The 15,107-nt window shown below is 44.7% G+C and overlaps 2 protein-coding genes and 3 non-coding genes across 6 annotated transcripts; all 5 read right to left on the bottom strand.

Moving 5' to 3' along the window:
- Positions 1-1,975: 1,975 nt before the first annotated feature.
- Positions 1,976-8,184, bottom strand: C13H18orf32 (chromosome 13 C18orf32 homolog). 2 transcript variants are annotated; one of them, XM_036205216.1, is made up of 3 exons: positions 8,120-8,184; positions 3,193-3,380; positions 1,976-2,621 (listed from the first exon to the last, which is right to left on the bottom strand). In XM_036205216.1, exons 2-3 carry the CDS (start codon positions 3,355-3,357, stop codon positions 2,556-2,558), a joined length of 231 nt encoding a protein of 76 aa, XP_036061109.1. In that variant the 5' UTR covers positions 3,358-3,380; positions 8,120-8,184; the 3' UTR covers positions 1,976-2,555. The 2 variants fall into 2 exon arrangements, with proteins under 2 accessions (XP_036061109.1, XP_036061110.1); XM_036205217.1 differs by having other exon boundaries at positions 3,193-3,383; positions 8,120-8,183.
- Positions 8,185-9,894: 1,710 nt separating this feature from the next.
- Positions 9,895-14,077, bottom strand: Rpl17 (ribosomal protein L17). The gene is made up of 7 exons (XM_036205215.1): positions 14,016-14,077; positions 13,314-13,366; positions 13,166-13,206; positions 12,627-12,761; positions 12,124-12,222; positions 11,108-11,299; positions 9,895-9,975 (listed from the first exon to the last, which is right to left on the bottom strand). The coding sequence occupies exons 2-7, from the start codon at positions 13,351-13,353 to the stop codon at positions 9,928-9,930; spliced, it is 555 nt and encodes a 184-aa protein (XP_036061108.1). The 5' UTR covers positions 13,354-13,366; positions 14,016-14,077; the 3' UTR covers positions 9,895-9,927.
- LOC118595081 lies at positions 12,483-12,547 on the bottom strand. Its single transcript, XR_004946456.1, has one exon. It is a non-coding gene; the product is annotated as a small nucleolar RNA SNORD58 (small nucleolar RNA).
- On the bottom strand, positions 13,039-13,103 carry LOC118595080. Its single transcript, XR_004946455.1, has one exon. It is a non-coding gene; the product is annotated as a small nucleolar RNA SNORD58 (small nucleolar RNA).
- On the bottom strand, positions 13,447-13,512 carry LOC118595082. The gene has a single exon (XR_004946457.1). It is a non-coding gene; the product is annotated as a small nucleolar RNA SNORD58 (small nucleolar RNA).
- Positions 14,078-15,107: the final 1,030 nt, after the last annotated feature.

Here is a 15,107-nt window from a genome sequence, read left to right as displayed (position 1 = left end):
CTTACCAGGCATAGTATTTGGGAATATGAAAATGATACCAAAGGGGTGAGAAAAACCAATGGCAACTAAGGACATTATAAATCACTTTACGGGGCTGGAGAGATGGCTCAGCGGTTAAGAGCACTGACTGCTCTTCCAAAGGTCCTGAGTTCAATTCCCAGCACCCACATGGTGGCTCACAACCATCTGTAATGAGATCTGGCACCCTCTTCTGTACATAACAAACAAATAAATAAATAAATCTTAAAAAAAAAAATCACTTTACTTCAAGTCTGGAGAGATGGCTCAGTGGTTAAGAACATTTGCTGGGTCCAATTCCTAGCACCCACATGGTGGCTCACATAGGCATGTAGAAGATGCACATACATGTACACAGGTAAAACACACACATAAAAATATAATAACCCGCTGGGCAGTGGTGGTGAATGCCTTTAATCTCAGAACTCGGGAGGTAGAGGCAGGCGATCTCTGTGAGTTCAAAGCCAGTCTGGGCTACAGAGTGAGTTCTAGGAAAGGTGCAAAGCTATGTAGAGAAACCCTGTCTCAAAAAGGAAAACAAACAAAAAAATATATATGTATAATAGCCCACCCAAATTAAAAAAAAAATTTTTTTTACTTCAAAGCAATGAGCTGGCCATGATGGCACACATATGCAATACAGCATCTGCATGCAGAGAGCACAGAAGTTCAAGGTCATCCTTGACTACATAGGTCAGCCTGGACTATCTGAGACCACTTCAAAAGAAGTTAATTTAAAAATGATGCGCAGGATGGGTGTGGTGGCACACACCTTTTAATCCCAAGACTTGGGAGGTAGAGGCAGGAAGATCTCTGTCTTAAACTACATACTGAGCTCCAGGGCAGTCAAGGCTACAAAGAGACCTAGTTTCAAAACAACCGCCCCTCAAAAACAAGCACCCTGGTGTGCAAAAAAAATGATGTGCATATTCAACACAAACATACATTTTAGCTGGGCGGTGGTGGTGCATGCCTGTAATCCCAGCACTCGGGAGGCTGAGGCAGGTGGACCTCTGTGAGTTCGTGGCCAGCCTGGTCTACAGAGCTAGTCCAGGACAGGCTCCAAAGCTACAGAGAAACCCTGTCTCGAAAAACCAAACCAAAACAAAAAAACAAACAAAAACAACATACATTTTAACCAGGAATGGTGGTTTATGCCTATATTTGAAGCACTTGGGAGCCTAAACTAGGATCATGAATCCTAGGCCAATCAGAGCTACAAGAGACCCTGAGATAGGAAGAAGGGGGGGGGGCACAGGTGTGATAGCACACCCCTGTAACAATAGCACTTGGGAGGCAGGAGAACCAGAAGTTCAAGGCCATCCTCTGCTACACAGTGAGGAGAGGGATGTACAGTGCTGTGGACTGTACCCAGGGCTTCAGGTTAAGCAAACACTTTGTCACCAGGCTACATCTCCAACCCCTTTGCGTTTTTAAATTTGACACAAGATCCAGCTAAATTAGACACAAACTCACACTACAGCAAAGGCCAGGCTTGAACTTGGAGACCTCAGCTCCCTAGGTAGCTGGGATTATAGCCTTCAGGCACAGGACTGGCCCTATCCTTTATCCCATCATGGTTCAAGTGAAGCCCACAACCAGACCACTAACTGCTTTCGGCATAATTAGGCCAGTCAATCCTTCCTGTGGAATTCAGTCACTGTGGAATGTTGACTTCTGCTTAACCACTGTCAAGATGCCATCACAGATCTAAGAGTCTGCTTTATTAGCCTCATCTTTTTTTTCCCCTGAGACAGGGTTTCTCTGTGTAGCTTTGTGCCTTTCCTGGCTCTCCTGGATCTCACTCTGTAGCCCAGGCTGGCCTCGAACTCACATAGATCTGCCTGGCTCTGCCTCCAGAGTGCTGGGATTAAAGGCGTGTGCCACCACTGCCTGGCTTGCCTGATCTATTTTTAAAAATTACATTCAAATATGAAAAGACAAAAAGAAACAAAGAACAAGTTAAACTGACTGTTTAATGCATTTGTAGGAAAAGAAGTACAGCAGAATTAGATTTTATGTGACTGACAGTGATGTTGATGTTACATTTTTCAAAGAAGCTTCCCCTAGTTCCTTCTTTTCCAGTTAACCTGGAGCAATAACTATTCCTAAATATCAGCTCTCCATTGTGCTGGACAGTAATTACATCTTTCACACTTTATTCTATCCACTGCACTGTTTTACAGTAAGACTCATCCCACTCAAGTCACAATAGCCCACAGGAAGTGAAAACAGCAGCCCCATTCATGCGAAACAATGGATTTCGCTCACACAAACCTTCTATTTATTCATACTAGTAAATTGGAATAACAGAAATAAAAGCTACCTTAATGAAAAAGAAACTCAGGGTGAGGTCATTAAATATAACTACTTACACTTTTAATATAAATATCATGTACTTCCTGATCAGTATCAGAGAGCTAGCTAAACTGCTTATCTAGAATCCTGGTCTCAGAGAAAAAAGGCAAGAGACAAAGAAGGTGCTTCATATTATCGGGTCCATTTGAAAACAGCCAAGGGCTTTCAAGAAAACCACACTAGTCTTTCTTTTTATCAGAGACCTCTATTGGTCCTTTTGTGGGTAATCCAATGGTATCTGCACCCTAAAATGAAAAAAAAAAATCAGGAATTATTATAACAAAAAGGCACTGATTTTAAGAGACAGACAACAAACTTCAGAATGAAATGATTTTTTTCCAGAATTATGCAGGTTAATTAAATTAACACAACTGAACAGAGTCAATGCAACAGGCACCACTGCTGAAGACTGGAGTGGTCTGAACATTCACTTTCCAAACAAACAGCCTTCACACTGGGTCTGGGGATGGAGCTCATGGTAGAGTGCTGACCTGGTCCCATTTCAGGTGGGGCAAAGAAAGATCCTCAACCAAAGCCATAAGGCCAAAGGACAAAAACATTAATCAGAAGCCTGGTTTAAAATCTTCTGGTCACTAAATTATTGAAATTGAGACAAACACATTAAAGCTACCAATCCTTTTTTGTTTGTTTTTCTTTTCCCCAACATTCCTTTGCTTGTCTGGTTTTTATTTGTTTGTTTGTTTGTTTGTTTGTTTATTTAAAGCTACCAATTCTAAAGGCTCACTCTTCCAAAGGTTACCCGTACCACCCTCTCGCCTGCCTGCCTGCCTTCCTCGGGCATTTGGAGGGTCTTACCTTGCAGTCTACTTTGCCTGTATTTTTAGCACTGGATTCTTGTACAGCTTTTTTAGGCCATAGACGACTGAGCACAGGGGAAACCAGAGGGTATAAGTATGGCTCCAGGAATTTTTTGAAGATCCAGAGCAGCACTGGGATGACGATACAGGGAATGCACACCATTGCTCCAGGCTCGAGTTCTTAAACTGCTGACAGAAACGGGAAGAGAGCTTATCATAGTTGACTGATAGAAAGATTTTACGGAAAGTACTACTTCTACGGGGGGTAGAGGGTATGTATAAAAATATTTGCTCAAAGCAAAGGTTTCTAAACCAAAATGCTGCTATCTGCACGGTAAAGGAACAGGTAACATGAACAGTGAGATGCCAGCATCGAATTCTTTCCCATCACTGTTGCTGTCTATGAGTTGGAGGCCAACCTAGGGAGTTGTTCCAGTTCCAGGACAGTCAGGGTTACAGAGTGAGGAGGGATTTGTTTCTAATTTTTTTTTTTTCCCTAAAGGAAAAAATATTATTTATATTCAAATATAGGGTGCACTTAGTATGGATTATATAAGGAACTGATAATTAACAATAAGTCAATGGGCCAGGCTGTGGTGGTACACACCTTTAATCTTAGCACTCAGGAAGCAGAGGCAGGAGGATCTCTCTGAGTTTGAGGCCAGCCTGGTCTACAGAGTGAGTTCCAGGACAGCCAGGGCTACACAGAGAAACCCTGTCTCCAAAAAAATCAGAAAGTCCAAACAATAAGCCAATGGAACAGTGCTAAAGACAAATTCTGTAACAGGGAAGTCAAACTCTAGGCTTCCATGTCAGCCTTTTCCAAGTCTCCATAAATATTTGAGGGGTGGGGTGGGGTGGGAGACAGCATGGGTAAAGAGTGGGGGCCACTGCTGGGAATGGAACTCAGGACCTTGTGTATGACAGAACTCTGCCATCAACTTACAAACCTAGACCGGCTTTTCTATTTTTGAGAGTCATCCAGGCTGTCCTGGAACTGGAACTCTTCTTGCCCAAGCCTCCCAAGTACTGAATTACAGGTGCCATAGGTAGATCAACTTTTAATTTATTTTGTTGTTTTAAGATTTACTTGTCTATTTTATGCGTGTTGGTGTTTTGCTTGCCTGTATGTCTGTGCATCGTGAGTATGCAGTGCCTGTGGGGTCCAGAAGTGAGCCACCATATGGGAGCTGGGATATGAACCTGGGTCTCTGAAGAACAGCCCCTGCTCTTAACATTGAGTTTCCTGTATTCCTTTTCAAGGATATAACTGAAGGTGTGTTAGGTAATAAGTAACATTTTATTCAGTATTGTGATGGACAGGGTTTGTTTTTTGTTTTTTTCTTCTTTTAGACAGGGTTTCTCTGTGTAATTTTGTGTAGTTTTGGTGCCTTTCCTGGATCTCGCTCTGTAGACCAGGCTGGCCTCAAACTCATAGAGATCCACCTGGCTCTGCCTCCCCAGTGCTGGGATTAAAGACATGCGCCACCACCGCCTAGCTGTGATGGACAGTTTTATGTCAACTTGACACAAACTAAGTCATCTAAAAGGAGAAACTTCAATTAAGAAAATGCCTTCAGTCAAGCATAGTGGCACATGCCTTTAATGCCAGCACTTGGGGAGGTAGAGGCAGGTGGATCTCTGTGAGTTCAAGGATAGCCTAATCTATATATCTATATAGTGAGTTCCACAATAGCCAAAGCTATGTATGTAGAGAGACCCCATCTCAAAAAAAAAGAAAGAAAGAAAGAAAGAAAGAAAGAAAGAAAGAAAGAAAAAGAAAAATAGGCCACGCTCATTGTAGGTGGTGCCATCTGTGGGCTGGTGGTCCTGGGTTTTAGAAGAAAGTCAGCTAAGCAAGCCCTGGAAAGCAAACCAGTAAGCAGCATCCCTCCATGGCCTCCGAATCAGCTCCTGCCTCCAGGTCCCTGCCCTGTTTGAGTTCCTGTCCTGACTTCCTTTGATGATGAACAGTGATATGGAGGTGTAAGTCGAATCAACCCTTTTCTCCCCAAGCTACTTTGGTTATGGTGTTTCATCCCAGCAATAGCAACCCTAAGATAAGTATTATCATGTAAGTAAATTGTCCATTTCTGAAAGTTAGTACTTCTAATATTCTTTTTCTTTTTTAGACAGACTCTCTCACCACATGGCCCTGGCTGGCTGGAACTTTCTATGTGGTCCAGGCCTGCCTCTCCCTCTCCAGTTCAGGGGTTAAACACAGCCAGCCCTTTTCAGAGTTCTTGATAATTAGAAAATCATATTGACAAATCTGATTCTGAAAATCAACTATGTCTTAAAAGAGACAATACTTGTTCTATTAAATCAAAAGATCTCTTAAATTTACAAAATAAATTAACCTCTTAGGAGTAGGATTTCAAGATAGAGGATTATTCTATTTCATTTCTGTTACTGTGACAAGTACCTAACAAAAAGCAACTTAAGAAAGAGAGGGTTTAGTCTCACTGCAGGTCCAGGTGAGTCCGTTACTGGGGGAAAGCTGAGGGAATAACTGAAAACTCACGTCCATAATCAAGAGCTGGGAGAAAAACCACAAGGATCTCAGCTAACTTTCTCCTCCTACACTGTTCGGGACTTCCCACCTAAGGAAGTGTGATGCCCACAACAGGCTAGGTCTTCCATAGCCTTTAACAATCAAAATAATCACTTACAGACATGTTCACAGGCCAAGTGAGCTTGATCATTATTCATTAAAACTCTCTTCCCAGGCAATTCGAAGTTGTTTCAAGTTAATAATTAAAATTAAGCACCACTAAAGCCTTAAAATGGAGCTTCAGAACCATACTCAAGGATGCTCAATTTTCTAATTTTCAGAATACTATGTATTGATTGTTAAATGGATCAACACCAGTAGTACACTTCAAACTACTCACAATGCAGGGACACAGTGTTATGATTCTTTTGAATGCAATTCTGAAATGAATTATAAGCAAAAACTGTGAGCAAGTACAAATTTACACCAAGGAATGACCAGCTATTTTGTAAAGGACTCAATCAATTCTAGTCAAAATAATTTAAGAATTTACCAAAGTAATCTCTAAAAATTTCAAGAGCACACTCTTTGATTTAAAAAAAAAAAAAAAAAAAAATTGCCTGGTGGTGGTGGCACACGCCTTTAATCCCAGCACTCGGGAGGCAGAGCCAAGTGGATCTCTGTGAGTTCGAGGCCAATCTGGTCTACAGAGCAAGATCCAAGACAGGCACCAAAACAGAGAAACCCTGTCTGGAAACAAACAAACAAATAATCAGTCAATTAAGTTGGGGGTATTGCTGAGTAAGAGGGCACTTGCCTAGCTCCTGCTAGACCTGTGGTTCTCAAGCAATGGGTAGAGCCTGCCCCCCACCCCCACTCAGGGTCAACCGGCCCTATCACAGGTGTTGCCTATCAGATATTTACATCATTATTCCTAACAGTAGCAAAATTACAGTTATGCAGTAGCAACAAAATGATCTTATGGTTGGGGTCCCAACATGAGGCACTGAATTAAGAAGATTAAGAACCACTAAGAATCTTAGACCCTCTGTTCAATAAGCACTTACAAAAAAAGTCAATTGGCAGAGATTCTTTTTCAGCATTTCTTTTCAAGAATCTTACTTCCGGTCGCAGATGTTTAGAATCTGAGCTGGAGTTGGCTCTAGGTCTTGCAGCCTTCTAAAGGCTCCACAGCATAGTACTTGACAGACTGCACGGGGAGACTGCCTTGATTTGAGATCTGCATCACTTTCTAAAAGGTGTTTCTTGGAAGAAAATTACTGAACCGGACTGTGCCTTAATTCCCTCAAGAGAAAATGAAGACAATGGCACGCAGCAGAGAAGAATGCAGTGTGCACTGGATAACAGTGTGACTGTAGTATAAAACAGAAATGTCACAAAACAAATAAACCAGGCTTGTGATCTCAACGATTAGGGAGGCTCGTGAAAAGGGCTGGGGATCGAGTTCAAGGCCTGCATCAATAACTTAGGAAGATTCTATCTCCAAATGAAAAAAAACAAGTTTAGAGTCAGGGGCAGGGCTGGGGATGTCGAATGGAAGAGCACTCACTAAAGTGGGAGCCTGTGCACAACCAGACTTCCCAGCTAGGAACTGGTAAGTCATGCCTTTAATCCAGCCCTTGGGAGGGGAAAGGGGGGATATATCTGTGAGTTTTAGGTCAGCAGGACTACATAGTGAGATCGTGTCTTAAAACATAACAAAATATCACTTTTTACCTTTTCTCCAAATTAAAAAAAAAAAAAAAAAACCCTGATAATTTTACAACTCTTCTTCAGGACCCTGTCCTCCCCATCCATCCTTTTCATTCGTATTTTTTGAGTTCTACCTGTACTTGGTGGTTTAAAAATTCCTACACATTATGCTCTAAATAAAACCCCAAGAAACGTGCCAATAGTTACACCATAGTATTTACTTATCAGACAAGGTCTCACCATATAGCCTTGTCTGGCCTTAAACTTAAGGGATCCACTGGCTGTCTCCTTTGTGTTGGGACGAAAGGTGTGCACCACCACTCCCGACTTCCGTATTATGGTTTTTATAAACCTTTTTGGATCTCTTAAGTAGAAAACTAACAGTGAACTCTAATAGTGTTGTCTCTTAATAGTCTAGAAACTATTTTTTGATAGGTGTTTTATTTCATACTGTGGAAATGTCTGGAAGATGGCAAGGTAGACTACTATTTTAACTACTATCCAAGCTGCCAGAGAGCAAAATGGAATATTTCACTCAACTTGGTCTAGGAGGATAATGGAAGCGAGAGAGGAAAGGGCTAGGGATCCCGAGACCAGCCTAAGGAGAGCTGTGAAGTCACCTCCCTTGAAGGAACCGAGAGGAACAAGGGAAATCAAAGACAACGCTCAGAAAGTCGGGAGGCACCGGGAGCCAGCGGCGCAGAGAAGGGGCACTCACCGTGCGGGTCCAAGGATGACGACCAAACCGCCGCCACGCAGGGAGGGAGGAAGGGAGACGCCGAGGTCGATGGCCGAAACGGGTGCAGAGACCCGTGGCGAGGGCAGGCTGCTGGTGCACCGCACAGCACCGTCGGGACGCCGAGCCGCCGGACACGTCGCCAACACAGACCCGACGCGCGATCTCCAGCCCTACCACCACCAAAACGCCCAGAGCAATGTCCGCACTTCCGGGAGGCTAGGCTGCTAACAGCCAATGGTATGTCGAGGAGCTGACAAAGGCAGATGCGTCAGACAAGGGACGCGCAGAACGTAACGGTGACGTGCACAGATCTCTCCGCCTTCCGTATAGGCAAGGGTGGCGCTGTGCGCAGAGCCTAATTTCCCAGGCACCCCACTGGCTTCTAATGCAGGGGAAAACCCTTCCCGGCTGCAGGGGGCTCAACAGCCACAGCTAAGGCCTTGGCGCGATTATTCTCAGGTTCCGATTTGCTAGTGTACCTTTTTAGGTTTCCACACATAAACACTCAAGACTGGTGTTGACTCTTGTTGCCCTAAAAGATGGGATTCTGGGCACCCCAACGCCGGCGATTTACACACCTTTAACGGAGGAGGTAAATGTAGAGCTAACTAAAAACTAGGATTTGAATTGTTTCTACCACTCAAGCCCTGAGCTGCTGACCACTTTACATTCTCAGTATATAGTCTGTTAAGGTAGTGGGTTTGGAACCTTGACACATTAATGGTTGAGACATGAAGTCTCAGCCAGGCAGTGGTGGCACACTTCTTAAACCCCAGCACCAGTGGAGGCAGAGGCAGGAGGATCTGTGAGGATTGATGTCAGCCTAGCCTACAGAGGGAGATCCAGGACAGACAGGGTTTAGAGAAACCCTGTCATGAAGCCTGTTTGGCAATGTCTGACACAATAACTGATCTTAACACTTGGGGAAGCTACCCAAGAGAAATTAAACTACTCCTTGTAGATGAAATGTTCACAGGAAGCAACAATAAAGAACATTTGTTGCAGTAAAACATGCTTGATGCCTTAACAGAATGAATAAAAAAATAATTTATTTCATGTGCTGCATCACATGTTCATGGAAATTAGGGAAGAAGTTCCTACCACCATGTGGGTGTGTCTCAACTCAGGTGGTCAGGCTTGGCAGCTTCACCTGAGCCATCCCCCCAGGCCAGTTCTTTTAACAAGTTACCCTGGGAAAATGCTCAGATAGTGGCAAGGGGATCCATACTAACTAGATTTAAATTAAGTCTTAACAGGCAAATGTATTTAACAAAGATAGCTTTAGGGGCGCAATATGGACAGTTTATCCAAGTTTCTCAGAGGATGCAGGACCTGAAAGTTTCTATTCTTAACAGATTTAAGTCAAGCCCTAGCTACTTGGGAGGCCAAAACAGGTCACCTTAATTAAACTCCCTGTGATGCTGGTTTATAACTAGTTTCTAGTCTTCCATGTGTACGTAGTTTGGGTACCTGAGGAGGAAGGTATCAGAGGCTCTGGAGCTTTCTTAAGCGCTGACCTCTCTAGCCTTAAAAACACTTATAAAATATTATATAACCAAGATCTTCTACAGTTCCCCAGTAAATGCTAATAAAACTAGACATAGTTTTTCCATGGCTTATTTGTTTTCCAACAGTCTATTTCACTGCTTGATCATTTTAATAAACCTTTCCAGCATGATAATCATCCCTTCCCATCAGGGTTGACTGACTGATAGGCAATCTGAGACAATGCTTAGACAGATGACCAGAAGACCTTTACTTTTATCTGCATTTATTTTATGCGGAATTTATTCCCGTGCCATAAGTTTTTGTTTCTTCAGTTTCTTCTGGGATATCTGAAAAGGCAAAGAAAAGGACCATTTAATTTTCTAGAACACATATTAATTTTTGGAAGGACTCAAATTCACTCCTAAGGAAATGCAGGAAGAGCTCATCTGGCAAACAGTATAGAGCAGGTGGTTCTCAGCTCTAAACCCATTAGAAATGCACAATTTGGTTGGGGATTTAGCTTAGTGGTAGAGTGCTTGCCTAGCAAGCACAAGGCCCTGGGTTCAGTCCTCAGCTCTGGCAAAAAAAAAAAAAAAGCACAATTTTATGTTGGGGGCACCACAACATGAACTGTATTAAAGGGTCAGAGTGTTAAGAAGGTTGAGAACCAGCCAGGAGGTGGTGGTGCATGCCTGTAATCCCAGCACTTGGGAGGCAGAGCCAGGCGGATCTGAGTTCGAGGCCAGCCTGGGCTACCAAGTTGAGTTCCAGGAAAGGCGCAAAGCTACACAGAGAAACCCTGTCTTGAAAAACAAAAGGTTGAGAACCATTGCCAGGAAATCAAAAAGAAGTCCAATTACTTAGTTGTAAGGGAGGTGTGTTGTGGTGGTATTGTGTCCCCCAAAATATTGTGTACTCTGATAAACTTATCTGGGGTCAGAGGACAAAACAGCCACTAGATAGACATGGAGGCCAGAAAACGGGCACACATGCCTTTAATCCTATCACTCGGGAGGCAGAGATCCATCCAGATGCCTGTGAGTTTAAAGCCACAGTGGAAACAGCCAGGCACAGTGACTCACACCTTTACTATCAGGAAGTGATGTCAGAAAGCAGAAAGGTATATAAGGCCTGAAAATCTGGCACTAGAAACATTTGGCTGGTTAAGCTTTTAGGCTTTGGAGCAGTTCAGCTGAGATCCATTTAGATAAGGACACAGAGGCTTCCAATCTGAGGAAACATGATCAGCTGAGGAATTGGCAAGGTGAGGTGGATGTGGCTTGTTCTGCTTATCTTCCAGCATTCACCCCAATCAATAACTGGCCCAAGGTTTGTGCCACGGAAGCCACATTAAAGTGGGCGAAGGGCTGGTCAGAATAGGTTCCTTCTATGGTTATTATAAAGGTGTCTGTGTCCTAAGAGTCATCCCAGCACCCAATTATCTTTCTAGTAGGATACACCAGCACCCAAGAAACTCACCTTCTTCTTCTGCGCAACCTCCTCTTCTGGCTTTGGAACAATTTGTTCCTTTTCAGTGAGGATCATCTCGATGTGGCAGGGGGAACTCATGTACGGGTTAATCCGGCCATGAGCTCTGTAAGTCCGTCGGCGCATCTTAGGTGCTTTGTTTACCTGGATGTGTTCAATGACTAGAGAATCCACATCTAAACCCTGGAAACGTGGAGGAGAAAAAACAAAAATCTGTTGAGGGAACGCTTCCGACCTCTAACTTGTCTGACCTTAAATCATTCTGCTCTTGTCTGAACTGCCTGAGTGCAGTGTCATACTGTTTTAGGAGCTAATCCCATCTTAATGACTTCATCAATCCTTGAGGCACCATCGAAGAAATTCAGCTACAGTGAAGCTCAGTGTATTGAATACATGGTGCCTGTAAACCTCAAGGTTGTTAGATATTACTCAGCCTCCTGTCCTTACAGTACAAATCATTCTTATTTTAGAAGGCATACAACCTTACTGCAAAGAAAAAAAAAATCAAGTTTTCAAATACAAGAGCAATGGTTCTCCTACCCCTAGACATCCTAATACCCAATACTCAACATTTCCCTTCACAACATTAACAAACCACACCACTAAGGCTAGCACTAGCCAAAAGGTGCATGGTGGCATAAGTAAAAGACTTTGTTTCTTTTGGGGTGCCTTGGACTATGGTGCCAACATCCTGACTGGCACTCATCCGGTCCAAGGAAGATGTTCCTTTTGTGGAACAGAGGAGACCATTAGGACACGGCATGACATGTTTCTGAGTATATCTCTAGACAAAATTCTATCATACTAGAGGCACAAGACAAAAGTGGTGTTTTGGCTCTTTAAAGACAGCTTCTCTCACCACGTAGACCAGGCTGACCCGAAACCCAAAATAACAAAAAGGCACGCACACCCATTCCCAGTACACGACAATCACTGAACAGAACACTCAAGGATACGTTTCTGAGTAACTGCCTAAGATGCACACAAGGACGCAATGGCTCACGTACCTTCAGCTCAGCATTACTCTCTGCGTTTTTAAGCATGTGCAGCAGAAATTCAGCACTCTTTTTAGGCCACCGGCCCTGTGTCCAGCCCCACTGTTTGGCCTGAAAGAAAAAAGAGAAAGCAGTTTGTTACTTTCCTTGGTAAATTAGCATCAGACCCAGTTAAGAACTTAAAAGTCCAGCCGGGTGGTGGTGGCGCATGCCTTTAATCCCAGCACTCAGGAGGCAGGCGGATCTCTGTGAGTTCGAGGCCAGCCTGGTCTCCAAGGCGAGTTCCAGGAAAGGCGCAAAGCTACACAGAGAAACCCCGTCTCGAAATATTTAAAAAAAGGAAAAAAAAGAACTTAAAGTCCAACACTAAGGTTGCTCAGAACATGTTTTATTTCATGGTTAATCCAAAGGTGTCCTAAGATCGTCATCACAGCAACCAGAGGGACAAAGGAGACTTTAGCCCCTAGTGTCCCACCATCCCCTTCCTCAGAATTTCCAACAGTAAGATTTCTCACCTGGGCGCACCTACCGACTCCACCATTATACCGCCGGAAAGGCACACATTGCTTCTTCAAAGTGACATCTTTCAGATATTTGGTGGCTTTTCGGATATGCATACCCTTGATGGCCTGGGCAGTTTCACGGGTGTTCTGATACAAGCCAGAAAGTTTTGGTTAAGTGTTGAAGTATTAAATTTAAGAACTGACACCCTCATACAGACATATATGCAGGCAAAATATCATCACTTAAAATAATAATTATTTAAAAAATAAAAAATTTTAAAAAAGTAAAATTTAAGAACTGGGAGATGAATCCACAGTAAATCATCTAACCCCCATTATCCTGTAATTATATACCCGTATCCCACAATATTTGCAAGTTTTACTCAAGCATTCACACACCAATAACCAACTCATAAAAAAGGCGGCTGCTCAGAATGTGTTTATTTTCACGGTAAATCCAAAGGTGTCCTAAGAAAGTCATCACCGCAGCTACCCTTTAGAGACATGCACGAGCAAATTAGAATTCTTTATCGTGATCATGGCTTCCTTACCTTAAAGTGAACCCGAAGATTTGAACCTCTCGACTTGCATGCTACAAAAAAATGCAAAAGGAAAGAGAGTTCATCTTTGCTGCATTATGCACGCCCCCCCCCCCGAAAAAAAACCCCAGCTCCCGAAAGAGTCAGGCTAGTCACGTACATTTTGTAGGGTTTTCTGGGTCAAGCGAGTAGCGAACCATCTTCACAGGTCACCTGGGAACACAACATCACCACCAAAATCAGCTCATCACCCAAAAGCTCCAACACGTGTTAAACACTACCATATACCAACAGCTGCTCAGAGAATAGTTGTTTTCATGATCAATCCAAAGGTGTCCTAAGAAATGACATCATCGCAGCCATCTTTTCTTTGCCAGGAGTTTTTTCCTTAATGCCAGCCCTGCCTACCCTCAGCCTATGAACCAGGGGCCCGAGGCCGTCGCCGTCCAGCCCCACGATCACCTACCGACCCTCCTGCGCCCCGACCCCGCAGCCTCCCCACGCACCCACGCCACGAGCCGCCCCGGGCACCCCACTGCGCTCCAATGAACCAAGCTTTCGGCCGGCACTCACCGCAGGGGCCGGGCCGAGCCTCGGGCGTCCCGCTCTGCTCGGGTCCCCCCGTGCCATCCCTCGCCCGCCCCTCGCGGCTCCGCGGCCTGCAGGGGCCTGCGCGAGCCGGGGCTCCGGGTCGGACGCGCCGCCGAGCCCCTCGGCACAGAGCGCGGCCGCCTGGGGCGAGGACCCATGGTCCTTGGAGCTCAGACCCCGGGGGCCGCGCCGCCAGCACCCCCCTCGGAGACAGGATGACGGCGATGGCGGAGGATTCGGTCCCGAGAGCCCGCCGCCGAGTAACGCTCACCTTAGCCCGCTCACAGGAAGAGGAAGTGCTAGGGCTACTGGGAGAATTCATGAGACCTCGACCTCTCGCGAGACTTCCGGCCGAAGGCCCGAGATCCGAGGAGAGGGAGGGCGGGGAAGAAAGGGAGTGTGGGGATGTTCTGTAGACTGTCGGAAAAGAAATGCAACTTTAGAGACTGTCTCAAAATTCCTTCTTTTTTTTTTTAATGCCAAAAATAAAATGTAAGGCTTTTCAGTCTCAGTGAATACAAACAGCCCTGAAGCATAAGACACAGATTACTAGAAGTGAACGGGGAATGGAGCCGTCTTCGTTGTTAGTGAGGAAGCCCGGACCCCTGCCTTGGCTGTTCTGCAGCCCTGACAGCTGTGGCAAAGACCCAGCTGGATGGCCCAGCGCGATGTGCCCTTGAGCTCCCGACCTTGGGCCCAGCTCTAGTTACAGGAAAACCTGCCAAATGTCCCCTTATAGTAGCAGAAGCCGTGAAAAGTTACAACTAGCGGGCTCATGATAAAGAAAAAAATGTAGTAACCACAGCAACCGCTGAAAGAGATTATAATTTTCTTGCAAGCTAACCAAGGACAGCACCTCCGGATGGAGTCTGTTCCTACGTAGTCTGTAGACCACAACCCCCCTTGCTTTACTCCCTATAAATCCCCTGCCCCTTGCTACTCGGGGTCTCTCCTTGCTTCTGCATCGGATTTGATCTCTGGATGGTCTTTGGGGGACTCTGAGTACAACACTTAGATTTGATTTTGTCAATATGTACCCTCTGAAAGTGGTTTATAAATGGACAGTTAGAAAGGCCCAAGCCATGGCCGGGCGGTGGTGGCCAGGACAGCCTCCAAAGCTACAGAGAGAAACCCTGTTTGAGGGGATGGGGGGACCCAAGCCAGGCTATGCCAGCCTTTAGTTCCAGCACTTGGTACGTAGAGGCAGTGTACCTCACCAAGTTTGAGGCCAGCCAAGGCTACATAGTGAGACCCTGTCTTTAAAAAAAAAAAAAAAAAGTTAATAAATTAAAAACCTAACGGGATATGCCATGGTGCCTCATACCTGTAATCCCAGCAGTTGCTAGGTGGAAGCCGCAGAATG

The sequence above is a fragment of the Onychomys torridus genome, chromosome 13, assembly GCF_903995425.1.
Source record: "Onychomys torridus chromosome 13, mOncTor1.1, whole genome shotgun sequence".
In the NCBI taxonomy this organism is placed as follows: domain Eukaryota; kingdom Metazoa; phylum Chordata; class Mammalia; order Rodentia; family Cricetidae; genus Onychomys; species Onychomys torridus.
This window is presented reverse-complemented; position numbering and strand designations above follow the sequence as displayed.

What these genes read in the sequence shown, in the direction of transcription:
- C13H18orf32 (XM_036205216.1), bottom strand. Translation starts at nt 3,357, where the DNA reads ATGGTGTGCATTCCCTGTATCGTCATCCCAGTGCTGCTCTGGATCTTC. An exon ending in CAGGCAAAGTAGACTGCAAG is followed by an intron (nt 2,622 to 3,192) that starts GTAAGACCCTCC and finishes TTTTCATTTTAG; the next exon opens with GGTGCAGATACCATTGGATT.
- Rpl17 (XM_036205215.1), bottom strand. Translation starts at nt 13,353, where the DNA reads ATGGTTCGCTACTCGCTTGACCCAGAAAACCCTACAAAAT. An exon ending in ATCTTCGGGTTCACTTTAAG is followed by an intron (nt 12,762 to 13,165) that starts GTAAGGAAGCCA and finishes GGCTTGTATCAG; the next exon opens with AACACCCGTGAAACTGCCCA. An exon ending in GAGTCGGTAGGTGCGCCCAG is followed by an intron (nt 12,223 to 12,626) that starts GTGAGAAATCTT and finishes TTTTTCTTTCAG; the next exon opens with GCCAAACAGTGGGGCTGGAC.